Source organism: Onychomys torridus, chromosome 21, assembly GCF_903995425.1.
Source record: "Onychomys torridus chromosome 21, mOncTor1.1, whole genome shotgun sequence".
NCBI classification, from domain to species: Eukaryota; Metazoa; Chordata; class Mammalia; order Rodentia; family Cricetidae; genus Onychomys; species Onychomys torridus.
The window spans coordinates 47,421,512-47,439,972 of record NC_050463.1 but is presented as its reverse complement, the minus strand read 5'-3'; the positions used below and the strand labels follow the sequence as shown (position 1 = coordinate 47,439,972).

Sequence of the window (18,461 nt, the reverse complement as noted above, 5' to 3'; positions counted from 1 at the left end):
AATGGGCATAGGATGACGTCTAGAAGCCAGCACACGGTGAGGACCGCTTCCTGTGCACGCGCTCCCGAGCCCTTTCATACAGGAATAGTTCCTTCAGGTGGCTCCCAAGCCGCTCACATTTAGTAGGCTGGAAAGACTCGATGGTAGGGCTTTCCAAACAACTCCGTTTCACAGGCTGAGCTCCAAGTGGGGGGCGATTGTCTCAGTTGCTGAGGGAGAAGTTCTGAATGGTTAACCCACTAAAAGTAAAAAGACTGGAGATAGAGGGCTCGCTCAGTGGGAGAACGTGCACCCCCCACCCCCGAAAAAGGAGTGCCTGCTTGGGCAGTGCTGGCTTGGAAGCCAGGCACCTCCCACTGTGGATTTTGTGGGTCCCTCCCACCATGCGGCGACTGTCCTTGGTTGGACACTTTCCCCACGAAGCTGATGTGCAGAGCAGTTTGCCCGGCTGGTACTGTCTTGCCTCCTCCCCTTCTCAGTTTTACAGCGTAAACTGAGTCTGGGAAATGCACGTCATAAATGTGCAGCACAAGGGGTTTCCACAGCGGACAGCCTGCAGCCTCCAGCATCTCCCCGGCTTCCTCTCGCTAGCTGTGACAGCCCTCCCTGGAGCTGTCCTCACCTTCTTTTTACACACTGAGCCCTCTCTCGCGTCTTCCTCTGAACTTTATAGTTTGAAACCTCACGTTGCTGCATGGAGAGTATGCATTTTATTGCTGATTCTTGTTGCATTGTGAGCGAGATACCAAGATCTACTCACCTGTCCCGTCCCCGACAGACATTCATCTTGTCTCTTGCTTGGGCTTTTACAAACAGTGTTGTTATACAATGTCTAGGATGTGTATCCCAACAGGTTTGCAACATTTCTGTCAAGGATAGCCTTAGCAGGGTCCCCACTGTAAGGAGAACCTTGGTTTTCCTGAAATCCCATGAGACACTGTTCATATCAGTAGGCACGTTCATCAGCTTCATGTGGATAAATGATATGCATAAAAACCAAGGGCAGAATGTTTCTCTAGAAAACTCCAGACTTCTCTAAAATTTCAAAGAAGATTGTACATGCCTTTATGTGACGAGCTATAGTATGAAGTTGAGCTGCAGATTTTTAACTCGTAGACTTAGAGAATGGTGTTATCAGCCTCATGAATATTAGGTCACCTCAGGCGCTCCTGTTTGTGTGATTTGACAATGAATGGGAAAGTATGGGAGAGGAGGGTTGTGTGTTAGAGCACTTAAGACCATGCTGTGACTCAAGCTGATTGACTGATTGATTGATTGATGGTACTGGGAATCAACCTACAGCCTTGCTAATGCCACTGAATTGTATTTTCGCCCAGTGTGTCTTCAGCTGAGTCTCGGTTTTATTTTTCCTCCATATCTAAGGCAGGAAGTAATGATTTCACTAGATCATGAGCAAAGCAGGATGGAGTCTATGAGCCAGGTAGAACTATGTGGCATTTTAGCTTAGTGTCATGATTGTTTAAAACGGCCAGATGTGAATAGTAAGGACTTATGAGTATTTACCTTTCATATTTTCCTCCATATTCTAAATCGTATTTAATGAATGCATAATACTTTTGTGTGTGACTGGCTCTCACTGTGTACCCTTGGCTGGCCTGGAGCTTACTGTGTAGACAAAGCTGGCCTTGAACTCAAGAGATATGGTTCCATCTGCTTTCCAGTTGCTGAAGTTAAAGGTGTGCATTGCTGTGCCCAAGTCTAATAAATACACCATGCTTTCATAGTGTTTGTTTATTTGCTTATCTTGTTGCGGGAGGTACGGGTGCCCCAGTGCACATGCTGTGTGGTATATACAGACCTCAGAGGGACACTTGTCAAAGCCAGTTCTCTCCCTCCACGTCGAGGGCCCCAAGGGTTGACTCAGTTCATCGGGCTTGGTAGCGAGCACTTGTACCCACTGAGCCATCCTACCAACCCACACACTGCTTTAAAAGATTGATTTATAAGCTGGGCAGTGGTGGCTCACGCCTTCAATCCCAGCACTCAGGAGGCAGAGGCAGGCAGATCTCTGTGAGTTCGAGGCCAGCCTGGTCTCCAAAGCAAGTTCCAGGAAAGTCGCAAAGCTACACAGAGAAACCCTGTTGGGGGGGGGGGGGATTGATTTATTCGAGTGTGCATGTGCGCATGTGCATGCAGGTTCCTGTGAAGACCAGAAGCGGTCTGGAGCTGGTGCTCTCTGATGCAGGTGCTGGGAACTGATCTTGGGTCCTCTGCAAGAGCAGCTAACTCTTAACTGCTGAGCCGTCCCTCTAGCTGCCCTCTTACCCACAGATTAATTGTAAGTCAGAAAATACCTTTCAAATAATTTTAAGAAAATATTTTTGCATATTGAGTGTTAACAGTTTACATGCAAGATTGTAAAACATCAGAAGCGGGGTTGGGGATTTAGCTCAGTGGTAGAGCGCTTGCCTAGCAAGCACAAGGCCCTGGGTTCTATCCTCAGCTCCCAAAAAACAAAAACAAAAAAAAAAACAACAACAAAAAACCATCAGAAGCGAACTTCTGCCCTCCAGGGGTCTCCCATTGTGCTGTAAGCCTGTATTTAAGACCTCCTCCTTCCTTCAATAAATGGCATTCGGCATTCAAACAAAGAAGTAGAAGAAGAGGGGGTCAAGATCATGATGGGGAAACCCACAGAGACAGCTGACCCGTGCTAGTTGGAACCTACATGGGACCGAACTAGGCCTGCTGAATGTGGGTGACACTTGTGTGGCTTGATCTGTTTGTGGGGTCCCTGGCAGCAGGACCAGGACTTATCCCAGGTGCATGAACTGGCTTTGTGGAGTCCATTCCCTGCAGTGGGATACCTTGCTCAGCCTTGATACAATGGGGAGGGGCTAGGCTCTCCTTCAACTTGGTAAGCCAGACTTTGTTGACTACCATGGAGGCCTTACCCACTCTGAGGAGTGGATGGGGGCAGAGTGGGAGGGAGGTGAGGAGGCGGGAGAAGGGGAAGGAGGGGGAACTGGGGTTGGTATGTAAAATGGAAAAAAATTTAATAAATAAATATATTTAAAAAAGAGAAAAAAAAGAAAATAGTTTTGTTTATTTTGCCTTATTTGTTTGTTTGTTTGAAACAGGGTTTCTCTGTGTAGCTCTGACTGTCCTGGAACTCACTCTGTAGACCAGACTGGCCTGAAACCCAGAGATCCACCTGCTTCTGCCTCCCAAGTTCTGGGATTAAAGGCATGCACCACCACTGCCTGGCCCAAAGGAAAAAAAAATTTTTGAGCTGAGGACTGAACCCAGGGCCTTGCATTTGCTAGGCAAGCACCCTACTACTGAGCTAAATCCCCAACCTGAAAATTTTTTAAAAATAATTTATGTTGCAAGAATTACTGTCCTGATTTATATCTTTTTAAAATTTCAGTCTTGGCCTGACTACGGAGACATCTATAAAAATATGATTGAAGTCGCCATATTTTTGGATTTGCCTCGTTTTCCAGATATAACTGAGGACTGCTACCTTCACCCCAACATCTTGTGCATGAAGTACTTACTGGAGCTCAATCTCCCTGGTGAGCTGTGGGGTGCTGGAGAGGAGGCCTTACTAAGTCACACTAAGCAGAACAGAAGGGCCTTTCAGCTGAAGATACTCAAGTCACCTGAGAGAGTCCATAGTGCCAGGGACTTAATTCAGACGCTTCCTCAGTTGAATTCAGACCGTATAATGTGGTTAAAGGGATGCTGTTCCAGTTTTGTGTGACTTAGCTTGGGAGAACTCGTGGCTTCTGTGACAAGTTGACTGAGTGCAGCTAAAGCAGCAAGTGTCTCTGTGGACCTTGGTGGTCTGCGTGGAAGAGCCACGCTCTATTCACCTGAGAGCGTGAGGACTGCATAACGAACTCCATTCCAGAACAAAAATACAGGCCGAATGTGATGCCAGCCCTTGAGAGGCTGGGGGAAGAGCTCCCTGCTGGACTGAGCCAGCAAGGGGACCCTGCTTCAGAACACCTGCAGCAGTCCTGGAGGCTGACTCCCATAGTGCTTGAAGCCTGGTAACATTTGCAAGTTCCAGTCCCCAGAGGCACAGAGAACAGTGTGGACAGCCCAGTGAGCTCTTCAGGGCAGTGAGGCCTGCTGGGAGTCTCAGCCATCTCATGCAGAACACGTGCCAGGCAACCCTGATGCAGCCTGGGGGGCGAGGCAGCCCTGAATTTCATACCAGACTAGAAATACAAGAAGGCTTGGCTTGGACTTGTGTTGTCTGTCTGGTTGGATTTTTTTTTGGGGGGGGGTGCAGGAGGGGTTGAGACAGGGCCTGTCTATGGAGTCTTGGCCTGGAGCTCACTGTGTAGACCAGGCTGGCCTAGAACTCATGAGATCCTTCTGCCTATGCCTTTGCTGGGACTGTAGGTGTCGGTCACCATGCTCGGCCTCAGAGTGACTGTTGCTGAGTTACCACATTCATGTCACTTCCCTTCTCCTACTTCATTGTAGGTGGCCTGTGTTGAGTTCCTAGTGTAGCAGGTGAGGGAAAGCAGTTCGGATTACGAGGAGACAATCTCTGTGTGTTGGCATTCGGATTACAAACCATCCATCCATGAAGGAAGTCTTGGGGAACCACCTGAGCACCTGGGCTGCCTGGGGTAGCCTGCTGGTGTTGCCCAGCCAGGTCTTCTGAGAAGCAGTTGGTATAGCCACAACCTGTGTCATGAAAATCAGCCAAGAGAAGCTTGTGATATAGAACTGGGGAGGGGAGGGGACCAGAGAGCTGTGCAAACAGAGGCAGGTGACCGTGCAGGCTTTGGGAAAATTGAGACCCACTGGGGCTGGGAGCCGACAGTTGTCATGAGTTCTTGATCAGGAGGATGAGCTGATTATTTCACCTTCGCTGGGGTGAGCAGAAGGGAGCCCGGCTCACGAGGGAGCTAGGGACAGTCCGTAATGGAGAGGACAGATGGGCATCAGTCAGCACTGACCCGAGGGCTTTAGGCAGGTTAGTCCACCTCACATTCATAGCTAGAGGAAGACACTGTGGTGGCTCAGGTCGGGTCGCGTCTGAGGTCACACGGACCTAGTAAGGGGCTGGGTTCCACAGTCCGCTTTTCCCCTGTGCCGTCCGCTCTGTGCAGGGAGTGAGGTCTGTGGGCGGAGACCCGTGTTGGTTCTGTGAGCTCCTACATGCTTCTTTCTCTTCAACGGCTGTGTACTTCAGTTAGGAGGGCTGTGGTGCACCTGTTATTGTAGTTAGTGAGGAATTTGCTTAATAACTTAGAACTTTCAAAGAATATTCATCTGTATAACCGTATTTAATCTCACTTGATTCTCTCATTAACCACTTCACAAATGAGGAGGCGTGGCTAGGTACACTGGCTCCTGCCTATAATCCCAGTCACAAGATTGAGGCAAGCCTAAGCTACACAGCAAAACCCTCTCCTTTAAGAAAAAAAAGGTGAGGAAGCTGAGGCTGTGTGAGTCTAATCACGGGGCTCCTGATTAGGAAGGTCGTGGGTCTCAGGTTTGAAGTCTTACGTTATGTGGCTTTCATGCTGTCGACACAGCCTGTGCCGAATGCACAGTTCCTTGGGGAAAGCACAGCATGTAGCTGAGAGCTGGTGAGCCTCCAGGGCTCACCGTGGCACCCAGCAGCCGTGCTGCCTGGAGGTCCGTTCCACACACACAGGTAGGTGTCCCCTGCTCTAGAGACACAGGCGAGGCACATGTGTGGGGCAGCAAAGAGCTGGTATGTACCTGTCTGCCATGAGACCCAAATGTGCCCCCTGCGTAAATGTTTCAGGAAGTCAAGTAGGACTTGCCAGGATTCACCCATTACTATTTCTACGCTGGCCTCATCTTTTAGTATTTTATCAACTATTGCTCTCCAAATTCCTGCATGGCGTCATGTTTTAAATAAAAGGTTCCCGGGTAAGGTGTTGCAAGCCTATAATCCCAGCCTCCATTCCAGAGACTAAGGCATTAGAGTCATTGAGTTCGAGGCCAATCTGAGTTATATAGCAAGCTCCTGCCTTACTATCAAAGCAGATGTGTACAGATACTTTATTGAACATGCATGTTTCTGTGGCCTGATGAGCCAGGTAATTTAACCTGTGTTTGACTGTTTTGTTTTTCAACAGACGAAATGCACAGCTTAACCTGCCAGGTGGTGAAGATGACTGGAATCGGAGAAGTGGGTTTTCTGACATTTGATCCTATAGCTGAAAAGAAAAGGACAGTTAGATATGATGTGCAAGCAGTGGCTGTCATAGTGGTCGTGTTGAAACTGCTCTTTTTGCTGGATGACAAGTTAGAATGGTGAGTCCATGGCAGGTGGCTCTTTTGTCACGCTGACACCATTACCCAATTGCGGGAACCCTGTTTTCTCCGTAGAATGTACAGTCCTGTGTGCTGTGGCCTTTAGGCCCCTGGCAGCACATCTCTCAGAAAGGTGCTTTGCACTGTCACCCTCTTAGAAACCCCAAGGATTGAAGGTCTCCGTCCTCTGCCAGGACAGTGACTGCCTCTCCAGCCCTGTGCCTCCTCCTCAGAAGTCAGCATTAACTGTCCAGGCTGGGTGTGGTGGGGCACGCCTTTAATCCCAGCACTTGGCAGACAGAAGCAGGTGGATCTCTGTGAGTTCAAGGCCAGCCTGGTCTACACAGAGCTACACAGTGAGACCCTGTCTCAGAAAACCAAAATAAAATAAAAAATGAAGTGTCCAGCCACATGCCATCTAAAGACATCGCCTTGTGTCTTATCGTCTCCAGGTCTTACTCTGGTCTTGCTGAAGCATATAATGAAAAACACAGAGAAGGTACGTGGTTTTGTATCAGTCAGATTCAAAGTGATTGTAAATGATGTGGAAGACAGTGATAGAGAGTCACACGCGCATGTGTCTGTGTGTGCACCCACTGGGCCTTGTGCTGTCTTTTCCGTCTGTAGATCTCATTGTTATGTCTGTGGCTGCCAAGACACTGGGGTGGTTTCTCTTGGGTTCAGGACCCATCTGTTGTTAATTCCTGCTCGCTGGCCAGACCAGACCATGAGCTTCTGCAGCAGCTTGGTTTCCAAAGTGCTTACCTTGGTATCCCCACAGCCCTCAGCCTCGGCAGGTACCTCTCCACTCTCCCGTGAGCAGCGTTAGTAGACCTCTTCGGCCTGCTCCCCAGACCCCTCCCTCCACACCCCCACCCTTTTCCAGAGCTGGAGTTGATCCTGGCTGCCACCATCACTGCTCCCAGACTCCCCCGGGATACTTAGCACGTGGAATTATAACTGATGGCCTGAGTATGTCTGTCCCTGCTCAACTGCTGTCGTTTACAAACCCTTAGATGACTGGCTGGCATGCACTTTGTAAGTGATAGACAGACAGACAACTACTATGGAAAGATCGCAGGGCTTCCTGCATGGCTTGACCAGCTCTCTTACACTGAACTTTACCCCCAGCCTCTTTTTGCTTTTTTATTTTCAGACAAGGTCTGGCTAAATTGCCCATGTTGGTTTGTGTCACTTTGTACTTGATTTACGATCCCCCTGCTTCAGCCTCCCAGGTAACTGGGCTACAATCCTTGCCCCCAGGTTCAGTTCATACTTGCCTTTTCAGAGTTTATCTCTGATGTGGAACAGAGTTACTAGCCCAAGAATGACTCGGTGCAGTTTTGTGTCCATGTGAATACTTAAATTCAGATGTGGTTTCTGTTTGTAGAAAGATTTTTGGTCATTAGTTTTAGGAGTTTAGGTTTAATATTCTCAGGTCATGCATTTCCCATTATATATGTGAAGTGAAGCACTCCTTCCCTCCAGGGCTCACGGTAACACGTACATAGTTAACACGTTGAACTAGATGTCTCCTAATGCTCCTTCAGTGGTAGAGGTGATGGTCAGCTATGCAGATGTGGGCAAGAGGGCGCTTTGACTTGTGCCATCAACGGCACAAGGATTGTGTCCATGCTTTCCACTGCCCTGGGTACCGCCCCTCCGTCCCCCTCACCCCTCTGTCCCCTTCAACCCTCTCTCGTGAGGAGCCTGGGGACCGAGAACTTGAGTTGACTTAACTCTCAGTTCTCCTCGGCCCTTCCAGCCCTTTGGGTGGCCTCCTCTCTCTGGCTGTACGGCCTATGCGGCTGCACTGTTTGCTGAGACTGGCCAGTTGGAAAGATCAGTGTAGCAACCTTCTCCAGGAGGCAGCAGAAAGCCTTTGAAGCCTAGGAGAAACGTGTAAAAAGATGTCAGGATAGTCTCATGGAGAGAGGGACAGTGGGCATGGAGCGCCAGTGTGGAGACTGTGGCTCTCTCCTGCTCTCCAAGAGTTATCCTGAGAATGTTCTACTTAGGAGTAACCTCAGATGGGACAATGTGTTATTATAATGCATGGATTCCACTACTAAGCATGGATTTCATCTCTTTCAGATAAGCCACAGTTTGAGTTCAGAAAATGGTACCAAGTTATGAAGAAAACTTTTGATGAGAAAAGACGAAAATGGGAAGAAGCGAGGGCCAAGTATGTCCCCACCTCTGCCTCACCTGCCCTGTGTCTCTCTCTGCACTCATTAGTGTATGCTTGGCAGCATGTGACCTTTCTCCAGAAATGTTGTTTGTGTACATTCCAGTTAGTTGTTTCTTTTTTTAAAGGAAGGCAGAATATATAAGTTTATGTGAAAATGGGTTGTCATAGATGATACCAAGAGGCAGGTGTTCAGCATGCCCAGGGGCTCTGTGCCCACACATCAGGTGGCGGTGACTGACACCGGTTAGCGGAGGCTGCCACTGCCATTGTGTGTTAGCACTATCATACACTGTAGAGGACGGTTCTGGTATGGGATCCACTGGACAGCCTCTTCCCTGGGTTGGCCTAGTGTCTCCCTGGAAAATGGATTTTTATAAATAGACTTATTCCTTTTGATCACAAAATACTCCCCTGATGTAGCTAAATGCCAGTACTTTAAGATGTACAACTAATTCTAACCCTGCAGTATGAATTAATTATTTGTTTGTTTATTTGTTTACTACATGGGATGGAACCCACACCTCCCTTTTGCTCTGGACATCATCTTTTGGGCTATGAGGTGGTCATTACCACATTTTCTGAAGTTAATCATGATGCTTTGCATGAGATTATGAAAAACGCTGGTAGCCGGGCGGTAGTGGCACACCCCTTCAATCCCAGCACTCGGGAGGCAGAGCTAGGTGGATCTCTGTGAGTTTGAGGCCAACCTGGTCTACAGAGCGAGATCCAAGAAAGGCGCAAAGCTACACAGAAAAACTCTGTCGCGAAAAACCAAAACCAAACAAACAAACAAAAAAAGCAGCTTGGTCGGCTGCTTTGGCAGCTGCCAGCTTATCCCAGGGTTGAGAAGAGCCTGGGTGAAAGTTTCAAAGCAAGTGTAGAAGAACTCATTGCTGGGCTGGGGGAGATGGCGCAGCCAGCAAGCATTAGGTTGTGAGTTCAATCCCCAGTACCCATGTAAAGAGCCAGATGTGCTGAGTGCACACCTAGAACCCAGCACTGGGGAGACAGAGACAGGAGGAACCCAAGGGCTCACCAGCCGCCCAGTCTAGCCTAGTCAGCAAGCCCCAGGTCCTCAAAAAACAAGGTGAAGGGGCTCCTGAGGTTGACCTCTGGCCTACACACACATGCGTGCATGTGCGCACACCAAGGAAGAAGAAAGGGAAGGAAGACTTGCTGATCTCTTGGGTTAGGCAGAATTTTCTTAGTTATAACATCGAAAACATGATCCATAAAAGAGAAATTGGTAAATTGGACCACAGAGGGAACAGTTTCTCCAACGGTAATTAAGAGAAAACAAAACCTTGACTTAGAGAAAGCAGTTGAAGACTGGGCACAGCGGCGCATGCCTTCATCCCCAGCACTCGAAAGGCGGAGGCAGGTGGGTCTGAGTTCAAAGCCAGCCTGGGCTACAGAGTGAGCTCCAGGACAGCCAGGGCTGCATAATGAGACCCTGTCTTGAAAAAAAAAAAGCCAAAGAGAGAGAATGGTTGAAGATCATATATATGATGAGAGAGTTTCATCTATAAACTATAAAGAATTCATAAAAATAGGAAAACAACTCGATTTTTCAAATGAAAAACTGAAGATGTACAGGACACACAAGAAAAGATGCCAGTGTCATTGAAGGGGTCCACTTTCAAACTAGAATTGCACACACCAAGCATAGGAGTACAAAGCGGTACAGCTGCTTGGAAAAGTTCAAGTGAAATGAAAATTTACCTTCACGCAGAAGTCCCTACTGAAATGTTTGTTGTGACTTTTGCTAGAGATGAGACAGTAACTGGCACATCCACGCCATGCAGCCCACTGAGAGTACAAAGCCTTCCGATCCAGCCAGCAGTGACTCCTAATGTCTTATGTGCTAAACGGAGGGCCCAGAGGTTGCACACCGCATCAGTCTATTTATATCACATTCTCAAAATGGCCAGGCTTGCAGGATAAAGACCGTGGTTGCCCAAGGTCAAGGGTGTGTGAAGGATCCACTACTAAGGGGCCTGGCCTTTGGAGTGATGGGGCTGTTGTGTGTATTAATCACAGCAGTGATTACACAGCTAGGTGTGAATGCTAATTGGAAGTTCCCTGAAAGGGGTTTCATTATATGTACATTATACCTTGATCCTTTTTTTCAGACAGTGAACAAACTGTGTAAAGAGGAGGGAAGCATGGTAGATAGGGTCTAGCTAGAAACGCAAGGTCTTTGTGGTGTGTCTCTTTGGGAACCTTTGTGTGCTGGAGAAGCAGGCAAATGGGGGCAGACGTCTGGAGGGGACCCCATTGCAGAAAGGCGTCCAACAGCTGGAACTTTGTAATCCTCAGTCGCTGCCTGTCCCATCTTTTGGGCATGTGGCCTGGGGTGGCAGTAATGGCCCCTTGGTTGTGGTGGTGGCCACAAGAAAGACCCATCTAGACCCAACTCCTAAGGAAAGCTTAGTAGTGGGTGTTCCTGAGTATGTGACCGTATGGGGTCCTTGTTACACTTATCACTTAAGAAAATAAAGAATAATTTGAAGAACACGTCTTAGAGAATCATACTCACCACAGAGCTAAATGACCACCTCACTGATGTGTTATGTTGTTTTTGTTTGTTTCGAGACAGGGTTTCTCTGTGAAGCTCTGGCTGTCCTGGAACTGACTCTGTAGACAAGGCTGACCTCAGACTCATAGACCCGCCTGCCTCTGCCTCCCGAGTGTGGGGATTAAAGGCGTGCGCCACCATGCCCAGCTAATTTGAATGTTTTTACTCTTTGAGAAAAAAAATCTCAGTTCTTAAATTGGGTAAAGTGATATTTGTTACTTAATCCTAACATTACTAAACAATCTATGTGTACATATGTTTCTTTAGAAGCATAAATATTTATTTGTAACAAAGGAGTTTATGTACAGTGCTGAAAATCTACAACTTCTTGTTATATTCACATTTGCACTTCACCTTTTTAAACAGACATTTATAATCATTATTTTATACTGATATAGATATGTAAATACAACATCGAGTTCAGTGGTCCTTCAGCATTTTCCACTTAAACGGGTTATTTTTTGTTGTTGTTTTGTTGTTTTGTTTTTTTAAGCATAAAAACAGGTTATAGCTGGCCAGTGGTGGTGGTGCATGCCTTTAATCCCACCACGGATCTCTATGAGTTCCAGGCCAGCCTGGACTACAGAGTGAGTTCCAGGAAAGAAGCAAAGCTACACAGAGAAACCCTGTCTCAAAAAAACAAACAAACAAACAAAAACAGGTTATAATTCCAAAGTCCAGAGTTATTTGAAACTGAAAAATATTTTCTCTGTATAAAATGGTAAAAATGATAACATTTCCCAATAAACCCTTTTAAAGCTAAACAATAGCTGAATTATACATATAAATTTTGATTAGATTCTAGGATACAGAAGAAACCTATCTTCATCTGTTCAGAGAGATATGGTTTTTTGTTGTTGTTTTTGTTTTTTGGGGGGTTTTTTTGTTGTTGTTTTTTTGGTTTTTTGTTTTTTGTTTTTTTTTTTTAGCTGAGAATTGAACCCAGGACCTTGCGCTTGCTAGGCAAGTGCTCTACCACTGAGCTAAATCCCCAACCCCAGAGAGCTATGTTTTACTTATATTGTGTAAGTGAGATTCCTATTCATCTTCCCCTTCACTGTTTGATTTATGGCAGACATTTTCTATAGGCTAACCCATAATCTAAAGATTTTGGCCTCCCCTCCTGAAAGTACAGCCAGCATATCCTTTTATCAGCTTGATACAGTACAAATTCTTACCCTAATAGTGAAATGTTTCACTAAAGCATGCCCAGTGATTGGGCAAAACCAAAACTTATTATAAGGCACAGTGATCCTAGGGTCCTCCCTGCTAGGTAGCCTTCGTGGATCTGTGGGTTGCAGTCTGATTGTCTTTTGCTTTATATCTAGTATCCACTTATGAGTGAGTACATACCATGTTTGTCCTTCTGAGTCTGGATTACCTCACTCAGGATGATATTTTCTAGTTCCATCCATTTGCCTGCAAGTTTCATGATGTACCACATTTTCTTAATCCATTCTTCAGTTGATGGGCATCTAGGTTGTTTCCAGGTTCTGGTTATTACAAATAGTGCTGTTATGAACACAGTTGAGCATGTTTCTTTGTGGTATGATTGAGCATTCCTTGGGCATATGCCCAAGGATGGTATGGCTGGGTCTTGAGGTAGATCGATTCCCAATTTTCTGAGAAACTGCCATACTGATTTCCACAGTGGTTGTACAAGTTTGCATTTCCACCAACAGTGGAGGAGTGTTCCCTTTGCTCCGCATCTTCTCCAACATTGACTGTCATTAGTGTTTTTGATCATAGCCATTCTGACAGGTGTAAGGGGGTATCTCAGAGTCGTTTGATTTGCATTTCTCTGATGACTAAGGATGTTGAGCATTTCTTTAATACGTATGTTTTCTTAACTAACACTTAAGAATGAAGGGAGTTTGATAGGGTAAATGGAGACATTTGTGTTTCTGGCTTCCTGCTCCTTAGTGTCTTTTCCAGAAAGTTCTGGTTGTTTTATGAGTACCTCTGAGGCAGGCACATGTTTGTTGGCTTATTTATTCATCTATTCCATATTAACAAACACTTAAGTTGAATGCCTACTGTGTGCCCTAGAGGGCATAACGGAGACAAGACAGCCTATGCCTTCCAGAACCTCCATGGTCACTCGGGCTGCTGGACACTTGCAGAAGCAGGCCAGACCCTCTGACCTGTGCTGTTATGGTGTCTTTATTTTTTTCAGTGGCCTGAATCAAGGTGAATTTTTTTTTTATTGCAGTTTCTGGAAGTCTCCTACTTTAGGAAGCACAGGAAGTATGGACAGGAGCTTAGAAACACGTGGCTGTCTTGTCCCACACCAGCAGCCCCTCCTGGGCAGTTTACTAACTGCCTGGACCAGAAATGGTTATGTGACTGTTCATTTGTGGTCACCAGTCACCTTCAGGAATAGCAGGTGACTGCTGTTAGCCTATGCCCTGGGAGGGGGGACCCTGTGGACCTGCTCAGCCCAGCACCCCTCTGCAATGAACATACCTGACTGGCCTTCCCTAGACAAGATCAGCTTGCCTCAGCGAAGGGATGTTCTTAGGTCTGGCAAGCTAGAATTTGGTTCCTTTCTTCTTCTCGCCAGGAAGAGGGTAGATTTCCTGGCACCGTGTGCCGGAGAGACTGGCACTGTCTGTCTATTTTGTATGAGTTTTCAAAATCCGATTTCTAAGGCCAGCCCTCCGTGATGAGCATTGGGGTGGAGGCAGGAGAACAGATTAACAGAGTAAACAGCAAGGGAGTGTGTGGTGATGGAAACGTCTCTCCTGTATTCTGTATAATGGCTCCTGAAGGGTCCTTGTCTCCTACAAGGAGCATGACACCGGCCGGCTCTCACCGCCCCGGCTCTCTCTCACCGCCTGGCTCTCATGGGTGCTTCCTTCTGGATGGAAGCGCTGAGAGGCTGGAGACAAATGCCCAGAGCCCCTGAGCTCCGGGTCCTGCCTCTGTCTCTGGACTGGGTCTGGGCAGTCACCTCCCATTCTGCTCCACTTCTTTCCTGCCTTGTATAGATATTCTTGGAAAACCGAAAGACCAGTCTACCGGTCACACATCGACAAGTCAGTCGCCTATAAGAGAAGAGGTGAGTGCTGGGTTCCCTGTGTACAGTTGGGAGTCCCAACCGACTGCAGATGGAAAGCCGGTGCATGAACACGCTTCCCACTCGATGGGGATGTTCTCATGTCTGTCTCCTTCAAAGGAGACACCACATAGAAGTCCCCGTTCTGGGAACTTGTCTGCCTCTTCATAGCAGAGCTTGAGGGCCCAGCAAAATCTGAGTTCACCCACAGTTTCTGTGACTGTGAGAGCGCTGTTGGGAAGCTTGCCCTGAGATGGTCTGGTGCTCTTTTTAAATCTTTGTTAAGTAACTTCCTGAGGCCCCTCATGCAGCTCCAGCCTCACCTAATGCTACCTGCATGTTATTGCCGTTATGAAACCAGCTGGTGTGAATGTGCTCCAGGGTTGGAGGCCAGATTGCCCCACCCCCACCCCCAGAGGCTAAGAAACCAACACTAGTCCATTCTTATGAACTCCAGGCTTTACTTGTGAATTGACGGTTGCTTCTGCCTTCCATCTGCAGAAATGGTGAAAAATCTTCAAAAGCAATTTAGTGCCCTGGTTGGTTCCACGCCTGTGGTGGAAAAGAAGGACCCTTCAAGTTTTCAGTTCAACTGGACTGAAGAGGTTGCTGACTGCCCTTGTTTCCATGGCCATAGCCTGCAGGGACTCCTGATAAAGAAAGGCCAGTCCTTGATAACCAAGAACTCACTGTATTGGCTCAGTACCCAGAGATTCTGCAAAAGGTACGCATGTTTTCAAAACTCCAGAAGTATGAGGCATGATGAGATCTCCAGATCTGCCTGAAGAGTGTTCTTTTCTTCTTTGAGGTTCTTATATAATCACGCCATTTCCTACCTCCCTTTCTTCCTCCCAGACCTTTCCAAAACCCCTCCCTGCTGTTTTTCAGATTCACTGCCTTGCACTTTTTTCATTGTTACATACATGTATGTATGTGTATATATGTGTGTGTACATTATCTATATCTCTCTATATATAAAATACCTAAACACACCCTGCTCAGTCTTTATAGTGTTACTTGTGTATATATATGTGTGTGAGTGTGGGTGTGTAATACATAAACACACCCTGCTCAGTCTTTATAGTGTTGTGTGTATATGTGTGTGTGAATGTGTGTGTGAGTGTGTGTGTGTATGCATACATGCGCATGTATAATACATAAACACACCCTGCTCAGTCTCTATAGTGTTACTTGTATGTATGTATCTGTGTATATGTGTGAGTGTGTGTGTGTGTGTATGCATGCATGCGCATGTATAATACATAAACACACCCTGCTCAGTCTCTGTAGTGTTACTTGTATGTATGTATCTGTGTATATGTGTGAGTGTGTGTGTGTGTGTATGCATGCATGCGCATGTATAATACATAAACACACCCTGCTCAGTCTCTGTAGTGTTACTTGTATGTATGTATCTGTGTATATGTGTGTGTGTGTGTGTGTATGCATGCACGCGCATGTATAATACATAAACACACCCTGCTCAGTCTCTGTAGTGTTACTTATAGGCTGACCGTCTGCTGTTGGACAACCATTGCTGTGCTCTTCGCTGGGGAGACTGTCCTGCTCTCAGTGTTCCTCAGTTGTCTGTAGTTCTTTGTGTAGTGTCGAGGCCTCATGGGCTCTTCTCCTCCCCATCCACTTTGGCATGTCTGTTGTCCTTGTTCAGCTTGAGTTTAGGCAGTCGTGGTTGTGAGGCTGTGTGGGTGTAGCTTCTGACATTAGGAGACACATCTCATAGCAAACTCCCGGTCCTCTGCCTCTTACAGTCTCCCCACCCCCTCCTCTGCTATGCACCCTGAGCCTGAGGTGCGGGAGCGCTTTGTAGATGAGCCCGCTTTGTAGATGAGCCTGTTTGGACCGGGCTCCACACCTCTGCATTTTGATTGGTTGTGATTTTCTGGACTGGCCCCCATCTACTGCAAAGAGAAGTTTCCTCGATGAGGATGACACTTAGCTGTGGATGTAAGAATGGATATGAGAGTGTGTAGTTAGAATTCCTGCTGGTTTAGCAAACTGGTGATTGTTGGTTTCTCATTCCTTAAAAAACAACCCAAAACCCTCAGGAGTTTAGGGCACACATCCACATGGGTCACACAGCTCAGAATGATGGCCAGGGGATGTGTGTTTACTTGTCTTTGTGACTACAGGCTAGATCAAACATTTCAGAAATCATGATTGGTACAACGAGCCCCCTCCCATCTCCAGCTTAGCAATCACAGACACCGTGAGAGTTTTCTCTTTGTATAATTAAGGAGCCTCAGCAAATTTCCCAAGCTTTCCTCTGAGTCCTAAATACTGTTTTAACCATATCTACTGTCAAAAAAGGATTTGCGGCGTGGTCAATGGATGGATGCCAGAGTTTCTGAATTACCATTGAAAGATAATTTACCTTTTTCCTTCCCATTCTAGCTACTGCAAACATGTGACAACCTATGAAGAATCAAATTTTTCTCTGAGTTACCAGTTTATACTAAGCATCTTCTCGTTCTTACTAAGAGTAAAGACCTCTGTTCTCCATGAAGAAGTGAGCTTAATTGAAAAGAAACTTTTTGAAAAAAAATACAATGAATTAAAAAAGAGATCAAGACCGAAGAAAGTAAGAAGACACTGAGAACCATACAGGGGCTTGCTTGGAAGGGTGCGCTATAGGATAGCGTCAGATCTTTGTGCCACGTTCCAGGGAATTGTGGGAAATTCACTGTTGTACACACATACATGTTGACATGTGTCTTTCTATGCATTGTAAAATAGGTGAATTTTGAATTATTTTCATAAAAGCTTTTTTTCAGAAAATTAAAGCATTATGTAATCGACCGCCAAACACTTGTATTCATTGGATTTTAAAGCTCAACTTTCTTTTTCCAAGATAAGAACACTAGCCACGTAGGGCAGACCTAGAACTCAGTGTGCAGCTCAGGCTAGCCTGGAACTCACTATTGTAGCCCAGGCTGGCCTCAGTGCATCTCCATTTTGAATTGGGGATTACAAGTCTGCACGAATGTGATTGGCTTTGAGTTTACTTCTCACATTAGATTATTCCTTACCCTTTGTAAAGTAAATCCCAGATGGATCAAAGATCTGGACCACATAAGCATTCACTTCCTCTTATGTGTAAGGATTCTGAGAAAACAGTATGGATGCTTCAATTCCTGGGATTGGGGAAGACCTGAGCTTATCTCAAACCTGGAAGCCAAAAGAAAAGATGAGCAGCATCACTATGACAAACTGGGTGACGTATCTGAGCATACACCGGACAAAGGAACCGTGTTTAATGTAGCAATGGTGCTTGCAAAGCAGCGGGTAAAGGACTAGGGAAATTCAAAGGCCGCACTGAAAAGACATGATGCTCCACCTCACTCACAGTGAAGAAATACCGATGAAATGCCCTTTTCCACACAGTAGCTCGGCAGGTGTTTTAAAGAGGTGTGACACACAGCTGGGCCATTGAAAGTTGTTTTCCCGCAAACGCCGAGAACCGCCACGTTCTGGTCCTGATCTAGGCACCAGGGGTACAGTATTGAACAAGCGGCTGCTTTAAGGCTCTATGATGGAGTTGAGCTGATAGTAGTCTGTCGTGAGGGAAATGAAACCAAGCAGGAACCAGTGGGGTGACTGGTGAGTGATAAGAAGGGCGCTCTACAGAGCACGCCTGAGGGGCCTTCTAGAGAGGTGACATTGAACAGAGACCAACTTGCATGAAGAACAGCAGAGGGAACAAGCTGTGCCACCTCAGGGAAACTCATTCATCACAGAGGGACCAAGCACAGCGGGTGACCGACTCAAGAGCGGCCAGCTGCTGGGGGTGTCAGGATGGGCTAGAGTGTGAGAGCGGGACCCACGAGGTAGTCATTCAAGGCCAGAAGAAGTTCTATCTCGTTTGTCACGGGAACCTTTGGGGAAATATAAGCGGAAGCCTGAGGAAGTTCTTTTTATGTTTGCTGGTTTGAAAATCAGTAATGAAGCCTGTCCTTTTACAACAAACGGTTTTGTTTTTTTTTTTTTTGGCGTCTCTGGGGTGATTGGCGGTCTCATTTTGATCAGCTAATGCAGTTGCTTACACTGACGGAATTCCAGATGGCGGACCAACCTTGCATTCCTGGGATACCTCTCCCTTGGCCTTGATCTGTCAACTGTTTTGTATATTAAGTGTTTTTAGATTTGTTTGAGACAACATTTTGATAGCCTTGACTCAATTCTCCTGCCTCACTAAACCATCTGGGATTGAGGCATAGCTGATATGCTAAAATTCTGTTGATAAATCTTTGTTCTCTGTTCAAGAGGGACATTCTGGAGTCTTCTTTTGTACGGTCTTGGATTTTTTTTGAGACCTTATCATGTTTTCCATCTCTCGTTAG

At 46.5% G+C, this 18,461-nt stretch overlaps 1 protein-coding gene across 2 annotated transcripts in view; it reads left to right on the top strand.

Annotated features, from left to right (window-relative positions):
* Taf1b (TATA-box binding protein associated factor, RNA polymerase I subunit B) overlaps positions 1-17,021 on the top strand; it is a 62,657-nt gene extending 45,636 nt beyond the window's left edge. For both annotated transcript variants that reach the window (XM_036171023.1, XM_036171022.1), the window contains exons 9-15: positions 3,392-3,539; positions 6,099-6,276; positions 6,729-6,775; positions 8,371-8,461; positions 14,036-14,106; positions 14,605-14,827; positions 16,516-17,021. In XM_036171023.1, coding sequence (XP_036026916.1) covers positions 3,392-3,539; positions 6,099-6,276; positions 6,729-6,775; positions 8,371-8,461; positions 14,036-14,106; positions 14,605-14,827; positions 16,516-16,717 — 960 coding nt within the window. In that variant the 3' untranslated portion in view covers positions 16,718-17,021. The remainder of the gene's footprint in view (positions 1-3,391; positions 3,540-6,098; positions 6,277-6,728; positions 6,776-8,370; positions 8,462-14,035; positions 14,107-14,604; positions 14,828-16,515) is intronic.
* The last annotated feature ends 1,440 nt before the right edge of the window (positions 17,022-18,461 follow it).